This window comes from Mixophyes fleayi, chromosome 8 (assembly GCF_038048845.1).
Source record: "Mixophyes fleayi isolate aMixFle1 chromosome 8, aMixFle1.hap1, whole genome shotgun sequence".
Taxonomy (NCBI): Eukaryota; Metazoa; Chordata; class Amphibia; order Anura; family Limnodynastidae; genus Mixophyes; species Mixophyes fleayi.
The window spans coordinates 37,888,451-37,911,961 of record NC_134409.1 but is presented as its reverse complement, the minus strand read 5'-3'; the positions used below and the strand labels follow the sequence as shown (position 1 = coordinate 37,911,961).

The following is a 23,511-nucleotide window of genomic DNA, read 5'->3' as shown; positions in this document are numbered from 1 at the left end:
GTGACTGACAGCACTGCAAGTGTTTTAACAGCTTCTGAGTCCTCCCCGTCTGCTGAGTGGACGACATGTCATTGTACTTGTATGTCATTGTGAGGGCTAAGAGGTTTAACATATACTGTCTGATGATAATTGTATTTTCCTACACATATAAAATGAATGTAACCATATTTTCTTTATCTGTGAGTCTGTCCTGTCCAAAGATACCAACATTTAAATAAATGCATTTGGTGTCATATACAGACTTGTAAAATGAAGCAGGGCTGTTACACACACTAGATGCAGTCAAGGTTGTACCCTTATCATATGTCCCCTTTAAGAGGCAGCATCATCTCTCATTGCACTGAGCTCGTCACTGCCTCACTCTCCTCCTCTTGCTTTTCTTCCCCTTGTTTCCATGACTTCTCGCACAGCTCTCCTTGCCACTTGAGGGTGTCCTCGCCAGTTGGATGCCTAGGCACAGCATGTCGCTGTTTGTAGACAGCATGCTTGCCCTGCCGGGCTGCCTGCGCGCTGCGGCTTTCTGGACGCTGGTGTACTCCTATTGCCTGCTCTGCGCCTGCACTGCGCTTGTCAAACTTTTCTGCAGCATTCTAATCAGACCAAGGAGGACCTTCCAGAGGATCCCCAGGGAGGTCACCCCATGCTGCCTAAATGATCATTTCCTGGGCACACACTGCTATGTGCGGATCAAGGTAAAAATATTTTCCTGGACTTTATCAGTTATGTACACATTATCAGTACGCCTTAATGGTCATACGTATTGTGCATCATCCCAGACTTTCTATCTAGAAAACATTGGAGTAACTTCAAACTTGTATTCATCATGACTGCAATTAATTCTCACTTCCTTGGAGAGGCTGAATGCAGTATTCAAACCCTCACTTAGTTTTATATCGCATGACAGCTGAGTGTTATAACACAATCTCTGTCGCTGCAACACACATTACCAGACACTGTATCAATCATTAGGAGTTGTTATACTGCAGAGCAGACAATAAACGACATTGGAAGCACTGTAATAAATCAATATAACATTGATACAATAAACTGTTTCTGCTGTGTTAGTAGAGGTAACTCTTCAGAGAAGCCAATATACAACATGTATTATTATCATACTGCAAGTAATATATTCTGATGCCAAATTATAAAGTATTATAAAGTGTATCTTGGGTATAATAGTGTGTTACTTTGCATTTATAAATCTTAATGTAATATTGATAGCCTATTGTGTTATTTCAAGAACAATTATGCCACTACATCTTTCAGAAATTGCTTTTAAGAGATGTGTAGCAAATTTGTCATTCAATCCCCCTCAGTAATTGCAGTTCACTGCTGGTGTCTCTCATGTCTGTAAAGAGATAATCAGTACTGTGTTACTTTGTGCTTGGTAGTCATTCCTGGCACACAACAATGGCTCAGTCATCCTACTGGATTTTCCTGTATCCTTCTAACCTATGGCCATGTGTACTTTGTGTTGTTAACTATGTGTGCGTGGATGAGGTTGCAATATAATGTTTTTCCCTATTAAAACTAAATTGTTTTCTGTGCTAGGATTTTCTTTATATAATATTTTATCCTTTTTCTTTATACAATATTTTATCTATTTTCTTTATACAATATTGTATCCTAAATATCACCACTGGCAGTTTGCAGTAGCTTAACCCTTTAACATGCTGGATGGAGACGTTCTGCTGACCCCCTTTAGAATATAAAAGACCATTAATATAAATATTGGTGTTCTGCCTGTTTCACAGTCTCTCCATCCATTATACGGTATTTTTGTATCCTCTGAGCACGTAGTGGTTTTGCAGATCACCTTCTTTCACTGTGTGTTCAATGCCACGTTAGTAGAATAACAATTCATACAGCCTAGCTGAGTGTAAACATGCAGCTCGCTTTGTCATTGAGGCAATTACTGCACCTTAGTAGTAATTATCTCTTCAATTGGCATCACAGGTGGAAGCTGGTGTCCATGACATGATTAAGCACTTGACCAAAATTATTAGGAGATTTGGCTCTGTTAAGGGGCACTTAGTAAACGCATGCCATTTTTTCAAGGTTACGTGTTACTAAGCAGCCCATTGTTCACAGTTAAAACATCCGTTGAAAGAAGTGGTATGTCTGCTAAATATTCAGCATATCAATATTTACTCAGAGACTGCTGGTAGTTCTGACATCACAGATATAGAGTAACACAGAGAGTCACAGCTGGCAATCTGATCTGGCCACAAGTGTAAAGTGTACTTTGGGCAGTAGAACAAATTACTGGAAGTCATAATAATCTGCTTACATTTTATGTTCTCTAGGAAAACCCAGATCAGATTATTATGTGGTGACTCCTGTCAAAAGTATATTGTTATTGATAAATAACTTGAATTATGTGCCTGCTGTTTGAACACTGTATTGTATTATGTAAGACTCTGCTAGTGTGTATGGTTTACCAAAGTGATCTGATGCAAATTTTCGATTATTTTGTAATCATTTGTATATTACTAATCATATTAGTTTGTATTTCTGATTTTATACAGATTTTATTGTGGTATAGAAAACCTTGACAAAGCAGCTTTGATTGATAGGCTCTTTTTATTTCATTTTCAACTCAATTGGCAAATAATGCAGTTAGTTAAGCAATTTATTCTATCATTGGCATATTTGGCTGGGGGCACTGGTACAAAATTGAATTTTTTATAAGCAAGCTTGGGTTTAGGCTAAATGTGACCAGGGCAAAGGTCAGTGATGGGGTCCACCTGTGCAGATACATTAACCATTGCAGCGGACACCAATAGAGGGTCTACTTATCAAAATGAGCTGATATTAAAGATCTTCTATCACTGCAACAAAAATCATCTGTCGCCCAATTTAACAAGTAAATAGTTTTATGCTCTATATGATAAATAGACCCCCAAGATTTCTGGGTGTTGGTTTTCAACCTTGTGGAAATGATTTTACTTTGACAGTAGAATAAGAGAAACAGTGCAAGAGCTTTAATCAAAGCCAACAGAGCCCAATCTTACCAATATAAAATGCACCGCTCCTATCTAATGTCCAGTATACCAAGGGCATTTCTATGTTGTTATAAGATCATGAGTCTGACTCAACAACCAAGCTAGTCTCCAACTCTGCACACAAATCCATTATAATGCATTACAAAATGCTAATAAAAGTGGAAATTCCTGGTTATTGTAGCTATATTGTGGCTGAAGTTACATAACACTTTAAGGGGTCTATTTGTATTATTTATTTATTTTTATAAACATTTTATTTACTTTTTTTCAAGTAAAAAAACAGAGGAAGGAAAACCTACATAACATATGAGTCAAAACAATAATCAGTTTCCAGGAGCATAGATAACATATAGCTAAAAACATTTTGTATCAAGGGGAGTGAAGTGTAGAGAGAAATGGAGGGAAAGGGAGAGAGGGGGAGAAACTAGTCAAGGGAATGAAAGAAGGAGGATAAAGAAGCTGAAGAACAGAAAATGACTGAGAGAAACAGGAAAAGGCCTAAGAAAGCCGGGGGGGGGGGGGTGAGGTGAGGTGAGGACCCGTAACACTCCGTCCAGGGACTTCAGGCACTAGTGAATAATTGGACAGGGGGTGTGGCGGAGAATGCTGGTGATATATTCGATATGATAAACCTGCCATATGCGATTAATGATAGATGGGAGAAGAGCCGGATCTGGGTTTTTCCAGAAGAGGGAAATGTGGCATCTTATGGCACAAAGAATGTGTGTATTGAGTTTCTGGGTGTGTTCCAGAACCTTGGGAATCCATCGAGAGGAGTGGAGAGAACAAAAAGACACCAACGGAGAAGAAAGATGATATCAACAATTGTGTGTTGGATGATGTCATACAGGTGACGAAGTTGGAGATGCTGTAAGAAGCAAATCGATTGGATACGAAAATGTGTCTGCATTTTGGCAAAGATGGGGAAAATTGGAGAGAGGAGCTAGATCAGTGAGGCATCTAATGTCATGACTTGTCCAGTGAGGGAATTGGACTGCGTGGAGTCCAAGAGAGAAAGAGGGCTGTTCCATAAGGATGTCATATGCCAAGCGTTGGGTGCCAAATTATAAGAGGAGATTGTATGGGATCAGCTAGAGAGCAAAAATGCCAGCGGTGGGGGTGGTGTGAGGAGGGGAATCGATGTTGTGGTTTCAACCATAGAAGCGAACAGGGTGAATGGGTGTCGCTGAGAGCGGGCTAAATGTCTACCCAAATCCGATGTCCTGGGGGAGAATGAAGGAGAACACATTGAGTAAGATGAGTGTTCGATAATATTTGAGGAAGTGGCGAACTCCAAAGGGGATCTATTTATTAGTAATAGGTGATATGGAAGATTTTCTATTGCTGCTTATCACTACTTCATATATCAGTTATACATTTTCAAAGTGATCAATGGCCCTGTGTTTGAGACACCAGGCGGTAAATGTGTCAACTGCTGATTTTTTTCAACTTTCCGCTAATAGGCGAGTTTGCAGTGAAAATTTAAAGCGGCAATGGCTTTAAAGGTAAAACAATGCCTTTAAAGCCACTGCCGGTTTAAATTTTCACTGGAAACTCGCTGAATAGTGGTGAGTTAAAAAAATCGGCAGTTGATACATTTCCTCCCACAGTGAATGCTGCAGGGCTCTTTCTGATGGCCGCAAAAAACACAGCAAGCTACCTCTGATGACCAGTATACAATGCAGAGCCCCCTCTTCAGCCAATCAGAACAGCTGTTATTCACCACTGCCCATTCAGCAGTTCTTTACTGTTTTTCTGTGGATGACATCATTTATTACAAATACACAGCACTACCAATGAGAATGCTGCTTGCACTGGCTCATTAAACATTGTTAGCCAACTAGATCAGCGGTGGGCAACAGGCAGCCCACGGGACTTCTCTTGAGGTCCCCAGCTGGCTGCTCCTGATCTTATTATAATCTGGGCAGCCAAATTCACCTTCATGTGACCTCCTTTGTGCAGTGCAGGGAGGTCACGTGGCATACCCAGAGGAGGAGTGAGTGCACTGTGCTCTCCTTCCTTCCTCTCTGTGGCCCCTTTGAAGGCTGGATGGAGCTCCTATGGCCCACCAGCTACTTCAAGTTGCCTCTCACTGAACTAGATGGATGTTTAGTTAACTCTGATTGGCTGCTGAAGTTCACAGAGGAAAAGCAGGCAGAGTTGTAATTGGCTACTCTGCTTGGTATTTTCAGTGAACTGCAGCAGCCAATGTTACATTCTCAATCTTGCACTATGTTATGAGCAATTGTACCAGTAGGGAATCGCTGGTATGGACCAGACCTAAATAATAATTAAATACAACAGATTTGTACAGGATATTCCAGGTATTTGTTGTTAGAAAGAAATGCGGCATAGCGATTCGGAGGCATAGTGTCAGTATATATGGGTATGGTTTTGGTGGTCTGTTTCCTGTCCCAGTTTTCTGCCCAGGAATGTTGGGAGGTATGAGCCGTGTTGCGTTCTTCTTTATTGCCTCAATGCAAATTAATGAGGTCTTTGCGTCAAGCCTCAGGCGATGTTAATTGATCTTTTTTATTTTATTTTTAAATAAGGTTAAACTCATATAAGTGATTTTTGTTGTTGCTTACACTGATCTATTACAATTTAATTCATAAGTGCTTCAGCATACCAAATTTAAAAATCAGGACATTTTAGACCCCATCCCGTTCCACACAGGCTATCCATTTACCCCTTCACAGTTCCTCCTAAATCTTTAGGTTATTGTTGATTTACCTACGTGTGCAATTCTACACCTTTACACAAAATAGTGCCACTACTAGGAGGTAGACGGTAACCTGTGGCTGTATCTTCAAGTAGCACAGAGACTTGAAATGTCAATCTGCGATGAGTGTGCAAAATAATTAGCATTATACACTTTCCCGGCACTTTACAGGCAGTACAGCTTGTCTTATTCCTGTTAGTATGCAGGTCACATGTACACGTTTCCCTCATGTACTTCCTACTTCAAAGCGCAGCACTTTAGCCTGGAGGCATCTACCACCTCCCATTCTAACAGAATCACAATTGGGATCTGACCTACATATTAATATGATAAAATGAATGATTTAAGCTCATTATCATATTCCTGTAAATTATATAGAATCATCTGCAAGATATGAGATAAATGAATGAATTCCATTTTGGAACATTACTATATTACAAAGACTTAACTGGTAGCATTTAGATAAAGTCATTACATTTCATCATTTGCATATAATATATAAAGTAAATACTCTTTGGGGAAAATGCAAAGCAGTAATATAAATAAATATCTTTTACTTAAAGATTAGTAAATGCTTGGGATAAACACCGGTCTCTACCTTAATTAGAAATATTGGCAGACTGGATGGACCATTGCTTTTTGTCTATGGGGCTGATTTATCAAAGGACAATAAGCCCCATTGCGGGTGAAAACTGGAATTTTACCCTGTACATCAAGTGGTTATCGCTGCCAAGAACCTCTGGCGGTGATAACATGGGGAAGCCTATGTAAGTAGTATTGTGGTGGTAGTTGTACCACTGAAATACTTGTTCTGTTACTGCAATTTCAGGATGGTGATAATCATAAAAAAATAATTTAAAAAAAATGCTTTATTTTTTAAAATAAATCATTCTTTAATTATTAAAGGTTTTAAAATATATATGGCACAGAAAGTCTCCAAGGCACCAAGTTGTCAATATCACAGATAAAATTCCCATGTGGGACATCAGACTATTAGGAATATTGATAAGTTTAATAAGTGGATCAAACACAAATGTTAAAATGAACATAAGAACATGAACATCTAGTCCTGGCCAGAACACAGATATTGAAATCATACAATGTGCACAATAATATCATAAGGCCTCTCTGTAATATTACTGAATAATAATTTATCTGTAGCACAAACAGGTAAAAAGAGTCCAAATATGTTAAGCAATCAGAGAAGAATTAATAATGTAGGGTTATACAAGTAGGCAACGAAAATAGTCTTTGTACTGTTTACTGTGCCTTGTATCAATAGGCAATTGTTTATACAGTGGACCTTATTCCAATCCAAGGAAGATCTGTATTGCAACTCTCAAATGTAAATATATATGCTCCAGGTGGATAATGGAGCTCCAGAAAAAATGTTAATAAACACATTAAAAAAAAATTGTGTTCCAAAGGTTTTAAAATATTAGCGTTTTTTTAAATTAATTTTATCTATTTTAACGTTTTTTTCAAGTTTTTTTCCCATATTAGTGGAAATGAAAGGCCAAATCTGGGCTTTCACCTTCACAGCGCAAACACAAGCCAGCAGACAGGCTCACGCATGGGCACATCTGCATAGACTGGCGCAGCAAAGCGATAAGTTAACTCTATATATATTTTGCATAGATCTAAATATTATAGTTCTGGAAGGATTTCACTAAGAAAAGAAAATGCATTGCTTTACTTCAGTTCGGCATTCAGGGCTGGCGCTACCTTTACAAGAACTAAGGTAGCGCCTAAAACACTGAATGAGTGACATCACGTGACCTTATTTAGTGCTAGGAGCAAATTCAGCTAAAGGGTGCAAATTTGCACCTGGGGAAACCATGTTAGGTGCAGGGAAAATGACTGGCTGCTTTTTCATGTAGCACACACCTATACTGGTCAGCTTTATTTTTACACTGCAGTTAGGGGTGAACCAAGGTGCGCCCATAAATCTGTCCGCACATTTTAAATTTACCCCACCATGGCAATAACAGATGAAAATTAATTTTAAAAATGCTTTATTATTGAATAAAGCATTTTTTTAAATGTCTAAAGAGTTAATAAAATAATTTGTTTTAATATTTTTTAATCTGTTTTTAACTATTTAACTGAAAGACCAAGTTTGAGTTATTAGTTCCACAGTCCATGTGTGCACTGGCTTGCTGGGTCATGCATACACATATCCCTGACACTGGCCTGTTAATGCGGTAAGTTAATTGTTATCCTTCCGGGCCACTATCAGCTGAACTTAGCTGCCCTGGTGATATTCTATTGATAAATTGCAGCGATAAGGGATTTTTTTTGATAAATAGGTCCTTTAGATTATTTATTTTTTCTGGCGTCTGAATATTGGGGAAGAGAGATATGCATAATTATTTAAAACAGCTTGACCACGTATGGTGCACTTCCTAACTTGTGCTGTCTTGCCATTGCCTGCTGCTCCTCCCTGTCAGTGATAGGCTGGGAGTTTGGCACTATGCAGTGATGTCACAGAATAGTGCCACACTCACAGCCTATCAAAGTCCTAGAGGAGCAGCAGCCAATAGCATCACAGGCAGCGCTGACTCAGCATCCTCTCCACACTTGTTTCACATAAGGTAAGAAGTGGGGTGTTGGGGGTGACACAGCGCCTGAGGGGGAGGTGTCCTGAGGGAGGAGCGGCACCTGAGGGGGTTACTGGGTACCTAATACCTCTTCACCGGCCCTGTTGGCAATGCCCAAATTTTGCGCATTTGTGCTGATTGCTGCTAGTCTAGGGACCTCTAACAGCCAGTGTGGGTTCACTTAATTCAGTGAACTCTGATTGCTGGAGGAGAAGCAACCACCATAAACAAGGACAGCAGTGGTTGATTGTCTATGCGACAGAAGCTGCAAAGTATCGAGGTTGGGTTCAACTGTCGTCTGCTCTTTGTATACTGGTAAAATGGGTGAAGCATTATTTAATGGTCAGCCCTAAATTTGTGATCTAGCCAACGTCAGCAGATTTAACTGGGTAGCACAAATGCTACTCAATTAATGTTGTTGTGATATTTGTAATCAATTTTATGGGGCAGATTCAATTTGGCTGCAATATGTCCAGGGCCGCCTTCAGAAAAAATCGGGCCCAGTACGGGCCCCCGTGCCACCCGGGCCCCCCCCCCATGAGCGCCCCACCCCCCCCATGAGCAACACATACTTACCTGGGGCCCGCCGCTGGTCTCCGCTATTCTGTCTTCAGCCTGGCTGTCACCGATTCATTCCCCCTGCGATCATGTGCTCTGCCTGTGACAGATCACATGATCGCAGGGGGAATGATTCCTCCACCCCTGCGATTGGATCCTGGTGCCTGGCTGTCACGGTGACAGCCAGGCTGAAGACAGAATAGCGGAGACCACCGGCGGGCCCCAGGTAAGTCTTTGCTGAGCTGTTGTACCGGGCCCCCTGGTGAGCCCGGGCCCGGTACAACAGTACCCCCCGTACCCCCCTGATGGCGGCCCTGAATATGTCTCCCGAAGAGTCCACGGGGACACATCACCTCAATGTTTTTACTCGCATCGCCGCTCATTATCCCTTCTGTCCCATAGTGATGTGATGAGAAAATGAGCTGAGATTTGTTACCGTATTGGCCAGCAATGTGCACAGCCGGAGATCAAGGCGATGTCCGTCGGCACCTCTCGGACAATTAAATCTGCCTATGTGTAATTTCAGTGATGTAAGAAATGTGATGTCATCAGTGACATCATTAACTACTTAAAGCTCAGATTGGTTGGCACCACTACTTTCAGTAACATATTGAGATATGTGTGTGTGTATGTATATATGTATATATGTATGTGTGTGTGTGTGTGTGTGTATATGTATATATATATATATATATATACATATATATATATATATATATATATATATATATATATATATATATATATATATATATATATATATATATATATATATATATATATACAAAAAAGTGAGAAAAGCATTATTAGTGAAAATGTGATACCAAAACTTCAAAACCCCATGTGTACAAAATCCATACCATCAGAAGTATAAAAGGATAAATATAACATACAATTTATACAGCAGGCAGCTCCTTAATTTTTAGCACTTATTTGCAAGTGCCCAAATAGATCTACAAAACAGTGAAAAACAAGTGAAATGGCCTCGTACCAAAAATAAAATATTAAGCAGCTTATCTGATGTAGTCACTCCAAAGGAAGATATATACGATAAGAGTCCTCTTGTGTATATTCTTTTTGACATCAGATAGTTAAACTGGAAACTCAGAAGAAAAGTATTATAGTGTAGTAGGTCTGCAATAACTAGTATCAGACTACTACACAATCGAAACAGAGACTAGGATAAACATCAACATAAACTCATAATCTTTACAAAAAGGATTTAATAATAACAGTAAAAATGTGCCCGTACAATAAAGTAGAAGCAATGAGGATTATTTGTGCAAGTCCAAGATAGAAAGTACAAGTTCCAATATTCCATCTGGCCAGGGTAGTTTCAGGAAAAACACAGGAGAGAACAGAGAGCCTCCTCCTCCTCAATGCGTTTCATCGTCCGACTTTGCTGACCTAAACGTGTTGAGGTGGAGGAGGCTCTCTGTTCTCAAGTGACAATTGTTTATGTCAATACATTCTTTATATTGAGGCATTTGTGGTTTTTTGGGAGTGGAGTGGGGTTTACAGAAAGGAAGAGATGAGGGAGAAGAAATGCACATAGAAGAGTTCTTACCCAAATGAACTGACACATTTTACCTTTCACTGTATGACGGATTTAATACAGTATGTGTCAATTTTAGCTAGGGGTTGTAGCTTGGAAAGTGTTCCATTTGGGCTTCAGTATAACGGTAGGTTCTGTGTAAAGCAGCCAGAGCTATGTACAAGGTTGAATAACATTTCCATGTGTTTGCAGCATTTAGAACCCTTGAATACAGAAACATACAGATTGGACCATTCCTAGGTCTGACTGCTTTTATATTGCAGTTTATATTGCAGTTTAGCGGGTTGGTCTGGTGCAATGAGAAAATTATACTATTTGGTGGTGTTGCCTTTATCTAGTGGAGACGCTAAAACTATTGGCCTTACTGGAAAGAGCATGAGCGCCTCTGGCCTATGATTAAAAATAATTAATTAAGTTATGGATCTGAATGTATTTGTAAACATCTTTTTAGCTAAGTGTAATTTGCCTGGAGTGAATAAAAGTAATTTCAGAACCTTGGAAAATATCTCCTATCGTTATAAATTCCCACCTCTGTCCAATTGCTAAGGACTAAGTTAGGTATTGTATGATTGGAGAAGGCTAAAGGGAGAATGCATGGGGGAATATGTATATTCTATCAATGACATCCCAGACTTTGAGAGCGTATTGTCATAAAGAATTCTTTAAACATCGGACAGTTTTTTTGGGGGTATACCGTATATACATCAGTCTAGCCAACTGTGGGAAGCTGCTATAGATTCGATTGTTGAGCTGAGACATTTTATATTTCTTGCCATCCATATTGGCTTTTTTCTTTTATTTAGTAAGATGAGTGAGGAATTCTAATATGGAAAGCTTCAGTTTACCATGACTTTACATGACTCAGATTTTTCAACTTATAGTAGGATCTCGCTAAACCAATTCAATAAAGTGTGTAAGGCTGTCGGGGAGGTCTCTGACGGGCTCAGCAAATAGACATATATTGTGAGACATAGCATTGTGGGTGCTATCTTACATGGTATCAGCCATCCTAATTGCCATTTCCAGAGGTCCCTACGATAAGGCAGAGATCAGTGGCGATATGGGGCAGCCCTGCATCATACCATTGGTTATTCTATAATGTTAAGAGAAAGCCACTATTAAAGACCCTGGCCGATGGAGAGGAATAAAATTAGAGAATGGCCTTTGTAATGTTCCCCTTGAAACCAAATTTGGACAAAACCTGCTCTATTTAGCACCAAAGTAGGCAGTCAAATGCCTTCTCAGCGTCAAAAGAAATATGGATTTTTGGCCTGTGAGGAGAAAATCTATTTAATCAGACACCGAGTGTTATCTGAGCATATAGCTTAAGATCAGTGTTGTGGAAAGATATGGGGTGATAGTTATGGTAGTGAGGCTAAAACCCTAAGGACCTCCTCCTCTGACCAAGTTAAGGTTATGTAAGACTGCCTAGGTCCCCTGTCCTGAAGAAAGGCTACTATGCCCCATTTCAGTTGGTGGGAGAGTATTAGAATCTTCTTTCAGATTATATCAGAATAATATGAGGCAAGCCTATTGGCTATTTCATAAGGCTCTGAAGTAGATATTTCTTGCTCAGTACTTATTTTAAAGATTCTCCCTATGGCTCTGGAAATATGTAGCTTGTGGGCTGTGGAGATACCGAGTTTATGTTGCTCAAATAAATTCACTTCTCGCTGGCTGGACACCCAGGGGTGCCTTATTATGCCTACCTAAGTTCTTATAGTCATTCAAGCAAATGCAGTTAGAAAAGTACAACAGTACTTTTAATATAAGAAAATCAACACTAGAATACTATATACAAACAGTACATAAATGTCAGGCAGGTTCAACTCATTGTCTGTCGCTGTACCAGCAGAAGCCTAGACCTCAATGCTGGAGTTCTACCCAGGAACAAATCAACAAAAGACACCACCTCAGACATTCTCTGGCTCTCCCTTTTTTCCTTCCGTCCACAAGATTTCCCCCTCTCCAGGGGTATATATACCAATTTTCCAATAAAACAACTCCTCCTCAAGATAAATGTAACTTACTTCTTATAACTCCATTAGTCTGCTATTCATGCTGAAGCTCTAAATAATCCTTATTGAAAGCCAGTTGGTTGGTGTGGCACAAAATTAGAAAAGGTGGGGAGTTTGCTCACCATTTCTCTCATTCCTACCACTTCTTGGTGATCTAAATTTGTAAAGATTCTCACTCTTTTACTGCATGAACTGAAACTGGTTTTACATCATATTTATTATAGTATTTATACATTTTCTCTGACTCAAAGAAAAATCCCTTGAACTTCCAGGACTTGAAGACCAACTTTGAAGTTATACAATCTCCTACTTTACCAGTTCTACAGGTCCAACACTACAGTATACAGCTACAAGCCTATCCAAACTTTCTGATTCAGAATGGTGCATTCTCTCAGATGTGTCCCTCAGGAATATTAGGCTCTCCATGAAAGCTATATCTTCACTTTACAGAATCCTGTGTATCCCTCACCCCTTACAAAGGTCGGTGCATCTCCCAGAACTTCAAATCGAAATGTTGAGGAATCCACTTTTATACTCTATCCATACCCTAACTCTTAGTTTGTACAGTAAACTTTTTTTGGGCTCTTTTACAGGGGTTTCTTATCACCCTCCTGATGCTGTGTGTATTCCTCTACCTCTCCCAAATGTGTAAATTCTGACACTTCTCTATTCCGTCGCTCATGGGACTGTCCCTCTTTTAAGAAATTTTGGCAGAAAATTCATAAAGTATGCTACACTAATTTCGATGATTTTTGTCTTATTGTTTCTGGAGTGGGCTTCAGTATTTTGGGCATTCCTATAAAATTAAAAAAATGTTTACAATACAGATATGAAAACTGTTTTATTAGAGGACCATACCATTCATATTTAATCAATGCAAGAAGAACTTAACTGTTTTGGACTTGTGAGCCACGCTGGAGGCTATCACACCATGAAAGCCAGTCATTGGTTAACTCCAGACACCTTTTCCCTCTGTTTTACCCATGATCATCATTGTTGTCATAATCTGAATGTACTGATTATGTGTAACATGTTTAACAGCAAATGCATACAGTATATAAGAATTATGGGCCTGATTCATTAAGGATCTTAACTTAAGAAACTTCTTATTTAAGTCTCCTGGACAAAAGCATGTTACAATGCAAGGGGTGCAAATTAGTATTCTGTTTTGCACATAAGTTAAATACTGACTGTTTTTTCATGTAGCACACAAATATCAACTCTAAATTTCAGTGTACAAATAAGCTATCAAGTATGTGTCACTGTATTCTCCATTATATTTTTCTTCCCAAATACTAACACCTTTGTAACAAATATATATGCAGGATTCTGGATTACGGTTCCACTATGTTGCTGCAGGAGAAAGAGGAAAACCACTCATGTTGCTTCTACATGGCTTTCCAGAGTTCTGGTAAATATAACAGTGTGACACTCATTCTCCTTCATTTTCCTGATGATCTTGTAATTGTATAATGGAGTTTAAAGTACTATAACCCTGCTCATTCCAATGCTAAATACAAATCTATCATGATTCTAAGTGTAACCAACCTATTGGCAGATAGGTGGTTACATTTATTGGAAGGTTCACCTTAGGATGGTGTCAAGATACAGAAGCTCTGCATTTTAAACACTTAGGGGTAAATGTATCAGACTGCGGGTTTGAAAAGTGGAGATGTTGCCTTTAGTACATTCTACAAAATGATAGTTAGAATGTGATTGGTTGCTATAGGCAACTTCTCCCCTTTTCAAACCTGACGGAAACTCGCAGCTTGATACATTTACCCCTGAATCTTCTAACGCAGTTTTGAACACTCAGTCTTCAAATGTGAACGCAACTTCAGCTTATAAAACCCCTATGTAGCTTGTGCACACGTACGTCCGTATTCAAATACAAGTGGATCTCAAGAAACATTTCCATTTGAATATGGGTGTTAAATTTGCTCTGGCTGTACGTTACTTGCTATATGTAGAGAGGCTTCAGGATAGCCTCATGTACATGTACAACATAAAGTCCCATCAGAACATATGTAAAACCCAAAAAAATATTTTATAAAATAAATGTACTCTTAATACTATAATAATTGATAATAAAAATATAAGTTAAAAAAAAATATCTTTTTACATGAAATACATAAATCAGGATGTTAATGCGTACTGTATTTAAACTGTATTTTTATAGTTTCTCTTAATTGCAATCTCGTGTTCTGGCATACATACATGGAGTCATCACTATCAGTCGTCAATTACACCTTGCCCTGTACTGAACCTGAATCAGCTGCATCTGCCATCTGCATAGGCACGCCCATTCTGTACATTGCCTACATCTGTCCACCCCTTCCCATTCCCACCCCTGTTCCGCCCTTCAGGTTGTGAGCAGTTGAATTACATACATGAATTACAGGTAGTTGCGTTCATTGGTGTGAAGTCCATTTCTGAGCTTCCGCAGATTTTGTGCAAGATATGGCGCACGAAGGGGCTTACAACCTAAGATGAATCAGACCCAGGGTATCATATGAGCAACTTAAGTGTTGGAGCAGTATTTTAAGAGTCTAACTCAGTATTTAGGGAAACTGTAAAAAGTGCTCATATCAAATGCGTATGTTTTCTTATTGCAGACCCTGATACACAGAGCGCACTTTGCACTCAGTAACAGCCGTTTCCTTTTTCATCAGTGATTATATGTATTGTAAAATCTGACGTGCTGCTAGGAACACAGCAACATTTATAACGCCGATATTGCTGCACGCTAACACATTGAAATTGAGGGAGTAACGGAGCTCTCAAGATGCCGCAACGAGCATCTTCGTATGACGGGGGGGGGGTGAGCATTCCCCATTCACTTCAGTGTGATATGAGCATTGTGATTGCTATCACTTTTCTAGCTGAAGAAACGCTAGCATTCAAAGTGCACGTCTGACACCAGCCTATTACTGACACCAGCCTATTACTATTTTAACGGTTACAGCAACATTGTTACAACAAAGTTATCAGTAATCAACTTCTATTGTAGTCAGTAGAGAAAGAAAGATATAAGACCTCAAACTATCTTTTTAGACTTCGAACCTTTTTTTATATGCACTGAAGAGAGTGTGCATTCTTCTCACTGGAGAAGCTATGCTGGATACTGTGATTTTAGAGACTTTTTCCTTTTGCCTTAAGAGTAACAAATGAGATTGATTTAGCTGCAGTATATAAGTCTTGTGAGGGTTTCTATGTAGTTGTGAGTGATATAGTGATGCTCAGTTAAGTATCCCCAATGCCAGAGGTCAGCAAAGAAAATCACTGTCACTTGGGAGATGAGATAAGCAAGATAAGTTATTACTGGTTACCTGGTAATCACATGCGGATCATGCTGGTAATTTTACCTACCACTTATACCAATACCCATTCATTCCTATTACCAGTACAGCATGCTCAGCAGAAAGCTACAAGTTTATGTGCACAGTCTCAGCCCTGCTATGTGACTGCATACACCCTCTGTCCCCCCTACCGCCTGTCAGGAGAGAATCCTAAAAATAGTAATAGATGGACCAGTAGTTGTTTTACCTCTGTAATCCATCAAAGTTAGTGTTTTGTCATATTTTGCTTTCCAAAACTATCTAATGCAACACAAAAGTATAATTGTTTAGCTTGCTTTATTTTATCCCCATTCAAAATACTTATATCATGTTAGTGTTGCCTCAGACGGGATGCAGTCAAAATGGCGACAGTGAACATATTGACATTTAGAATGTTGACACCATAAAGTTGACATTCAGGAACATATTCAATTCTAAACGTTTTCCGCGGCGTTAAAACTATTACTGTTATTACGGTAATAGTAAGCTGGATTTCAGCTCGCGGCTCAGGGAGAAAATAATGGTATTTATGCGCACTATTATAGTGTGTGGAGCGTGAGGTTTTTGGCGTTTCCGCCAACAATTGAATATGCCCCTCAGAATGTTGACATGTTAATCTGGTCGACAGGGCTAAATGTCAACATTTTCAACATTTTAACCCAGTCGACTTAATGAACACGTTGACATTCTGAATGTCGACATTATGGTGTCAACATTCTAAATGTCTGATGTGAGTTTGCAGTATGGCAGATCTCTACTGAAGCACAAAAACATGTTTCACTCATCTTATATATTAAATTGTTTACCTTAACTAGCATAATATTACAATGCCATAGCTTTCACAATAAAGACCCAGACAGCTCCCTATTTGAGGTTTGCACAATTTGTAAAAGTTATCAAGTCTTTTTGGTGACAGATGTATTAAACCAATTTTTGAGTTCTAATCTAGAATAATAATGGAGTTAGTAACCCAAATTGTTTATTTCACCTAACCCACTTCATGTTTACCTTATAACCACTATTTAATGATGACCATCACAGCTGCAGACTTTGTACTGTTTCCATTTCCTTGGTGTTAGAACTTAAGCATTCGTTCCTGGCTTCCAGTTTCATAATGCTCCCCAGACACATAAAGCTGATTATGATGTGCTATACTATGATTGATTGTTGTATAGCTCATGTCATAATGTTCTATCAGGATATAGCACATTATAATGAACTATTGGTGGCAGAGAAGTGAGAACAGCCTTGGAACCCTATCAAACACTGGAAGGACTGCAGCTGACAGGCAGGACCCGCGTACAGTGCAGATAAAGCAGCCAGCCCTAGATAGCCAATGTAAGCTGCAGTAAGTAGGGTTATTATCCAATATTAAAATGCGGCCTAGGTCAGCACTGCTCTACCCAACAAGACACTGCAGTATACGTCCAATACATATATGGAATATCAAGTTCCAAAAGGAAGCACAGAAAGAAAAAAAATCAGTTATTGTCAACTGTTAATTATAGTCATTATTGACAAAACATTAATATTTTTTTTATTCCCCCACAACACATAAACTACATTTATTATAATATTCTTAATGTCTACTGTACTAAAAAGCATTTCTACAGGTGCTCCTGACTGCAAACACATGTTCTAGCGTACATACACAGTCATCATCACTAGTAATCGTCACTTACACCAGACCTGTAGCTGGTGCAATTGATACGAATGAAAACCACGTCCCTTTGAGATGCCCAAAGCTGTGACTTTCTATAATGTGTTAAAAATAAATCTCATTTTGCAGTAGACAGAGATCCAGATTTCAACAGTTTACGCAGAAAACTTCATTTCAGATTGATGTGACATTCTGTGTGATGGTGCCACATCCTCTACTGCACATCACTGACATTCTGACCCAGTAATAACTACTGGAGTGATTGGTAAACACTGCAAATTACATCTGATATGTTTTATGGTGTTTGTTTTTACAACAGTGTGATATTTCTGAAGAAGAGAATGCAGTGTTGTCAGGCAAACTGAATTTAAAGGAGAACTCATTATATTTACTCCGTTCATAATGTCCACAATTAGGTCTTACTTGCCTACCTTTGGCAAGTAGTATCCGGGAGAGGGACGTGTCTAGAGGACGGGAGGGGGTGGGGCACGGTGAATCGCGTCATTTTGGCCCCTTTCCCGCGTCAAATCTGCTGTTTTGTTGTGGGGGCGGGGCCAAAATGACATGAATCGTGTCATTTTAGCCCCGCAATTGCGGGATGCGGGAGATTTGCCAGCTCTCCCGAGAGTCCATGAGACCGACCTGAATTTCGGGAGTCTCCCGGACATTCCGGGAGAGTTGGCAAGTATGAATTAGGCAAGTGATTATATTTGATTCACTGACCTCTTAGTGCATTTTTCTGCACAGACTGCTCTCTTCTGTGGCCGAAGCGCCATCAACATCTCTCTGCACCCCTGATAACACATATTCGGCCTATTCATGACAATCTCCAGTAATGTAGGGAAAAAGCTATAAATCATATTTGTTTGACATAAGTTTGTAAACTATCGGACCATGTAAGCTATTGTACTTAATTTAAAATACCATCACTCTGTCGTTACGTTCTATTACATTCCTGTTATTGATGTTAAGTAAGCATAGCCATAGTTACCTCAGGCTTTAATATTCCACACATACATAGGCCTGCAAGATGAGTCACTTATACAGGGAACAGAACTCCTAATTGATTATTAATATATGGGATAATGCTCTCACTTTTATACTAGAAATATAATTAGTCAAGTTAATTATTGGTTGTAAAGTTGGTGGCAATAAATTTTATTTAAAAAAAGTGACTGTAATAGGAAGGGATATAGGGCTCTATTTATTAACACTGTATAGTGACAATCATTATCATCATCATCACCATTTATTTATATAGCGCCACTAATTCCGCAGCGCTGTTCAGAGAACTCATTCACATCAGTCCCTGCCCAATTGGAGCATACAGTCTAAATTCCCTAATATAGACACACACTCACAGACAGACAGACAGAGAGGGAGACACAGACAGAGAGGGAGAGACTAGGGTCAATATTGATAGCAGCCAATTAACCTACTAGTAAGTTTTTGGAGTGTGGGAGGAAACCAGAGCACCCGGAGGAAACCCACGCAAACACAGGGAGAACATAGAAACTCTACACAGATAAGGCCATGATCGGGAACTCATGACCCCAGTGCTGTGAGGCAGAAGGACTAACCACTAGGCCACTGTGCTGACAATCATTATGCATCGCAGCGATGTATAATGAAGCACCGCTGTAATGTATTGCACCGTGGCTGCTTTGGGAACCCCGAGGAAGTCCCCCCTCCTCCACAAAATATTCTTAATATTTACTGGGAGCCTAGTGCTGTCGGTCAATAGAAGAAGTGCTATAGGCACAGCTGTTCCACGGGTGAGAGAGCCAGCAAAGATGGAGAGGCTTTTGATATATGGGGACTGCTTTAAGAAACGGTAAATGGGTTATGACAGGAGAAAACTTTGATTTTAAAGCATACTCAATCCCTTGTACTTGTTGTGTTCTCAAAGCACATGTACCCTTGACATAGGCATTTTCCTTCTGCTTGTTTACATACTTCTCCTTAGTGCTCTGTCCTCTTCAGAATCTTGTGATGCTATTAATAATCACAAAGCATAGAGATATTTTATTGCCTACAGTGTGAATCATGCTGGGCTCATCACAAATTTTACACTGGCTATATAATGATGCCCCAGTTTGCAAAATAGTAGACCTGACTTAATAAGATTCTATTCAACACACATAAAAACATATCTGTGGTACATTAGTCATGTGATTTGTGCACCAACTTTCATTATTTTTAAGACTATTATTATAATATTACATATCTGATAAATCGCAAAGATATTTATTGAGGCGACGCTTTGATGTCACATGACACTGAAACTGAGTGCAATAAATACATATACATTGCTACAACTTCATCTTGCCTTAAGGCTTTCTCCTACAGCTTTGTTGCTGCCTGTGCTTGCTTCTGTTAGGTTGATCAGGTATCCAGACAGCTTTTGACAACTATAAAATAAAAAGTAAACAATTAATGCTACTTGGCGGGAATGTCAAATGCATAGAGATGATCATTACCACTGTAACTTCCTACAGTCACTGGGAGGAGCGCTGCTACTCAAGGTACTCTGCAGGGAATTATCACCCATACAGACAAATCATCCTCGCACCCTTTCTCCTACAGTAACTTTAAGTAGGGTGGCCACACAAGATGATGAGGAAGGGCGGGCTGGGGACACACTCAGTGCCTGTCTGCTCTAGGTTTGCCCTGAATGCGCGACTGATATTAAGATCTGCTGATTGGCAGCCACCAGCACGGTGGAGATTGCCTTAGTCTTCCGCCTTACTGACTTCATTGTAATAGGCTTTCCCAAGGCTTGTGCAAGAAATAGTTGCTAGTCAATGCAATAAGAAAAGTCTTCCCAAGACAATTAGTGCTAGTGGTAGAGACATGTCCAGTTGTTTTGTCAGGTTGACATCCATCCTTTTATATAGTCTACAGCAGTGGCATAAGTCCTTCAAGAGTTCTGTATCCAGCATACGTTTGGTATCAATCCCAGATGAGTGATGTTTACATTTTAGTTGATTACATGAAACATTCAATATATATATGTAAGAATTTACAGTACATTTCTCATTATATATTTCAAAAGTTTTCCTAATGAACACTAACACTTTGACATCAGAACTCACCAAGTATAAGAGATGACATCAGAGCTTGCAGTTTTTATACAACTATTTACATATGTTTATATAACAACATCTATTACGTATTATAATAGTAATAATTATAAGAAAAGTAAAGTATAAGCTACAATAAATGTACTGTAATGTACCATACAATTAAATAATTGTTTTTTATCCTGTTGTTGATGTTTCCAATTCTGATATGTAGATAGTTTTGCAACATCACCAAGAAACTCTCTGCTTGTACTTGTATGGTAAAGAGGATTCTATTGCCATTATTTCTGACTCTGGACAATTTATTGTCCTTATCTCTAATAGGTGGTGTCATAAACGCCCAGCTTGTCCCAGATACAGCAATCTGAACAGCTGGCATCACCTTAGTCACTTAGTAATTAATACACCTTTTCTGCCACCACATAGGATATATTATGGTGTCCTTGCGTTCACCAAAACCACTTATTAATGTTTCACACTTAAATCACGTACACATGTAGCATGAGCCTCCCTGGCCTATGTAAGTTCACAAAGAATCACGGAGAACACGCTAGATTAAATTTATATAACCTGAAAAATGTTTCCAAGGCTTAAATATTGTGGAAATAAAGAGGTTGTGTTATGTTTTTTATTGTTTTGTTTTTTTTATTAAATTTGTGTGGTTTTAATGAGGGTGTGGAACTACAGGTCTCAGCCAGCCATGGGTGTCAGGCCATGTTGGCACTTGTGGTTCTACAAGTGCCAGCATGATCTGGCTGCAATAGGTATGGTGCTTGTAGTTATACAATAATCAGTATTCCCATTAATCGCCGTTATTACCCTAACCCACCTCCCAGGGGTGTAGGAAGAGCTCTAGTGCTTTCAGCACTGGGCTGGTTATGCATAGAGGGGGGGCCCGAACGTTATTTTTTTGCAGACCCCACTCCCTAGGGAATCCAGCCCAGTGCTGAACAGCCTGGGGTTGGTTTGTCATTATGGCAGAGTGTGAAGATACCGGGTTTATCTGGCCCAGTGCTACCCAGTACCTTCTAGGATTCGTATGGTCACTCAGGCAAAATGCAGTTATAAAAATACAACAGTATATTTATTGTTATACAAACAACACTAGAATATTATATACACACAGTAAATAAATGCCAGTCAGATTTACCACATCATCTGTCCCTTACCCCAATAACTTAAGGAGATATAGTCACCTGCTGTCCAGACTTCATGACCCATGGATCCCTCTCAGCTGCATATATAGACTTGAGTTAGAAAACGACAATTCAAAACTCCATCTTGCACCTTCCTGAATGAAATCCAAGCATGAGCACCCCTCCCCCCTGGAGTTGTTCCTTATATATCACAGGTCTAATTTCCACAGTCTTTCCCCTCCCTGGGCAAACCCCTGCGTCTATTCTACTTAACCATTGGTCAGTGCTGGACTAAAGGGGGGGGGGGGGGGTTGGACAGGGGAGTGAAGATGAGCTGTCCTTTCAGAGAACCTCCCCTGTTAGATGGCCTGTCTTGACTAGCCTGGTGAGAACAATGGACACTAATTAGTTTTCCTACTCAGGCACATGGCAACCTGATCCCTACCCATAATCCCCCTGGCTTTACTTTAAATACAATGAATAGCAACCTTACTTCAAGTTATCAATATACAATAAACAATATACATATGTACACTGAACTACAATGTCCCCTTAGCCACATGTTATTGGACAATGCAGTTATAGTCTGGTGAGCTGGGGAAACAAAAGAAGGCTATAAAAAGTATTTGCTATAATTCACATATCACACTCGTTTTGTCACATTCCTCCCCTACTTTTTTTAGCCCTTGTTTCCCAGTGGCTCCCTAGCCCCAAGTAATCATTTCTTACAAGTCCAAAGTTTCTGGCCTGCTGTGGTTTCTCCTGGGTCTGAAGGTAAGGTAGACAGCAGTACACAGTTCCTCTTTCTCCCACCAGGGTCCCATGGCTGCAGGCATATCTTCCCACCCAGCTGGAGTGGGGGTTTATGCTGCCCTGTGTCATAAGATGAGTCAACAATAAAACTGGGCCACTCCGGTGCACACATCCATGGTAGGAGAGTTGTAGTCCACCATCCCTTGTGTGCCTTGTCCACCCTTAATTGCCCAACTGAAAATAGTCCCTTGGCCTGTCCTTTGTTTCTGGAGGCCATGCTCCCCTCCCCCACATATCCGAGGGAAAACTGCCAAGTGGCAGGAAAACTTTCTGGCACCTTGTCCGTTTGTTTCTGGCAAAGATCCAATCCCCCCTCCCCCAAACACTCAAGAGACAGCTGCCCAGTGGCAGGCAAGCGTGGGGGCTCCATTAATTCTTTGCTTATGGGGAATCCTCTGTCCCCCTCCCAAACCACATGTGGGTGCCCCTGTAAGTATGTTGGTGTGCATCTCCCCTCCCCTGCTACCACATCCAACTGTTGCACTACTTCCCTCGCCTCTGGCGCATCGGGGTAGTGTGAATCCTCATTGGACACAGACTTGTCCTCCTGGCAGCAAAACAAAGTGGATGGTCCAGTGCAGGCCTCTGGTATTGGGTCCTGGATTCCCAGATTTGGAGCTGGAGTGCGATGCATCAAAGCTGGTGGGGCTGGTGAATCTTGCTGTACTGGTGCCCTCTCAGACACCCACTCAGTCAACATCTCCTCATCTGCCAATTCTGCATAGGGGAAGGCATAAGTGTAATTTTCCCAGGGCCCCATGGTAGTGGCCTCTGACATGACAATTCCTTTATCCTCTCCCATTAATTCTGTCCTACAGTCTGTAAACATGATTTCTGCTGAGATCATATGTTGCGCAAGTTTATGATTCTCTTCTGTCACAATTGGGTAAAGCTGTACATCACTTGCCCCGGAGAGCACACATGCGGTATCCTGCGTTACTTCATTAAACAAATTCTTTTCAGGCACAACAGGGATGGATAACTGGTCTTTTCTGTAATTCTGTTCTAACTCAGACACAGTCT

At 40.0% G+C, this 23,511-nt stretch overlaps 1 protein-coding gene across 1 annotated transcript in view; it reads left to right on the top strand.

The window, feature by feature from the left end:
- The first annotated feature begins 361 nt into the window (after window positions 1–361).
- The window catches only part of EPHX4 (epoxide hydrolase 4), a 70,120-nt gene continuing 46,970 nt past the window's right edge, over window positions 362–23,511 (top strand). Inside the window, exons 1-2 of the mRNA XM_075182385.1 lie at window positions 362–692; window positions 13,784–13,869. Coding sequence (XP_075038486.1) covers window positions 447–692; window positions 13,784–13,869 — 332 coding nt within the window. The 5' untranslated portion in view covers window positions 362–446. The remainder of the gene's footprint in view (window positions 693–13,783; window positions 13,870–23,511) is intronic.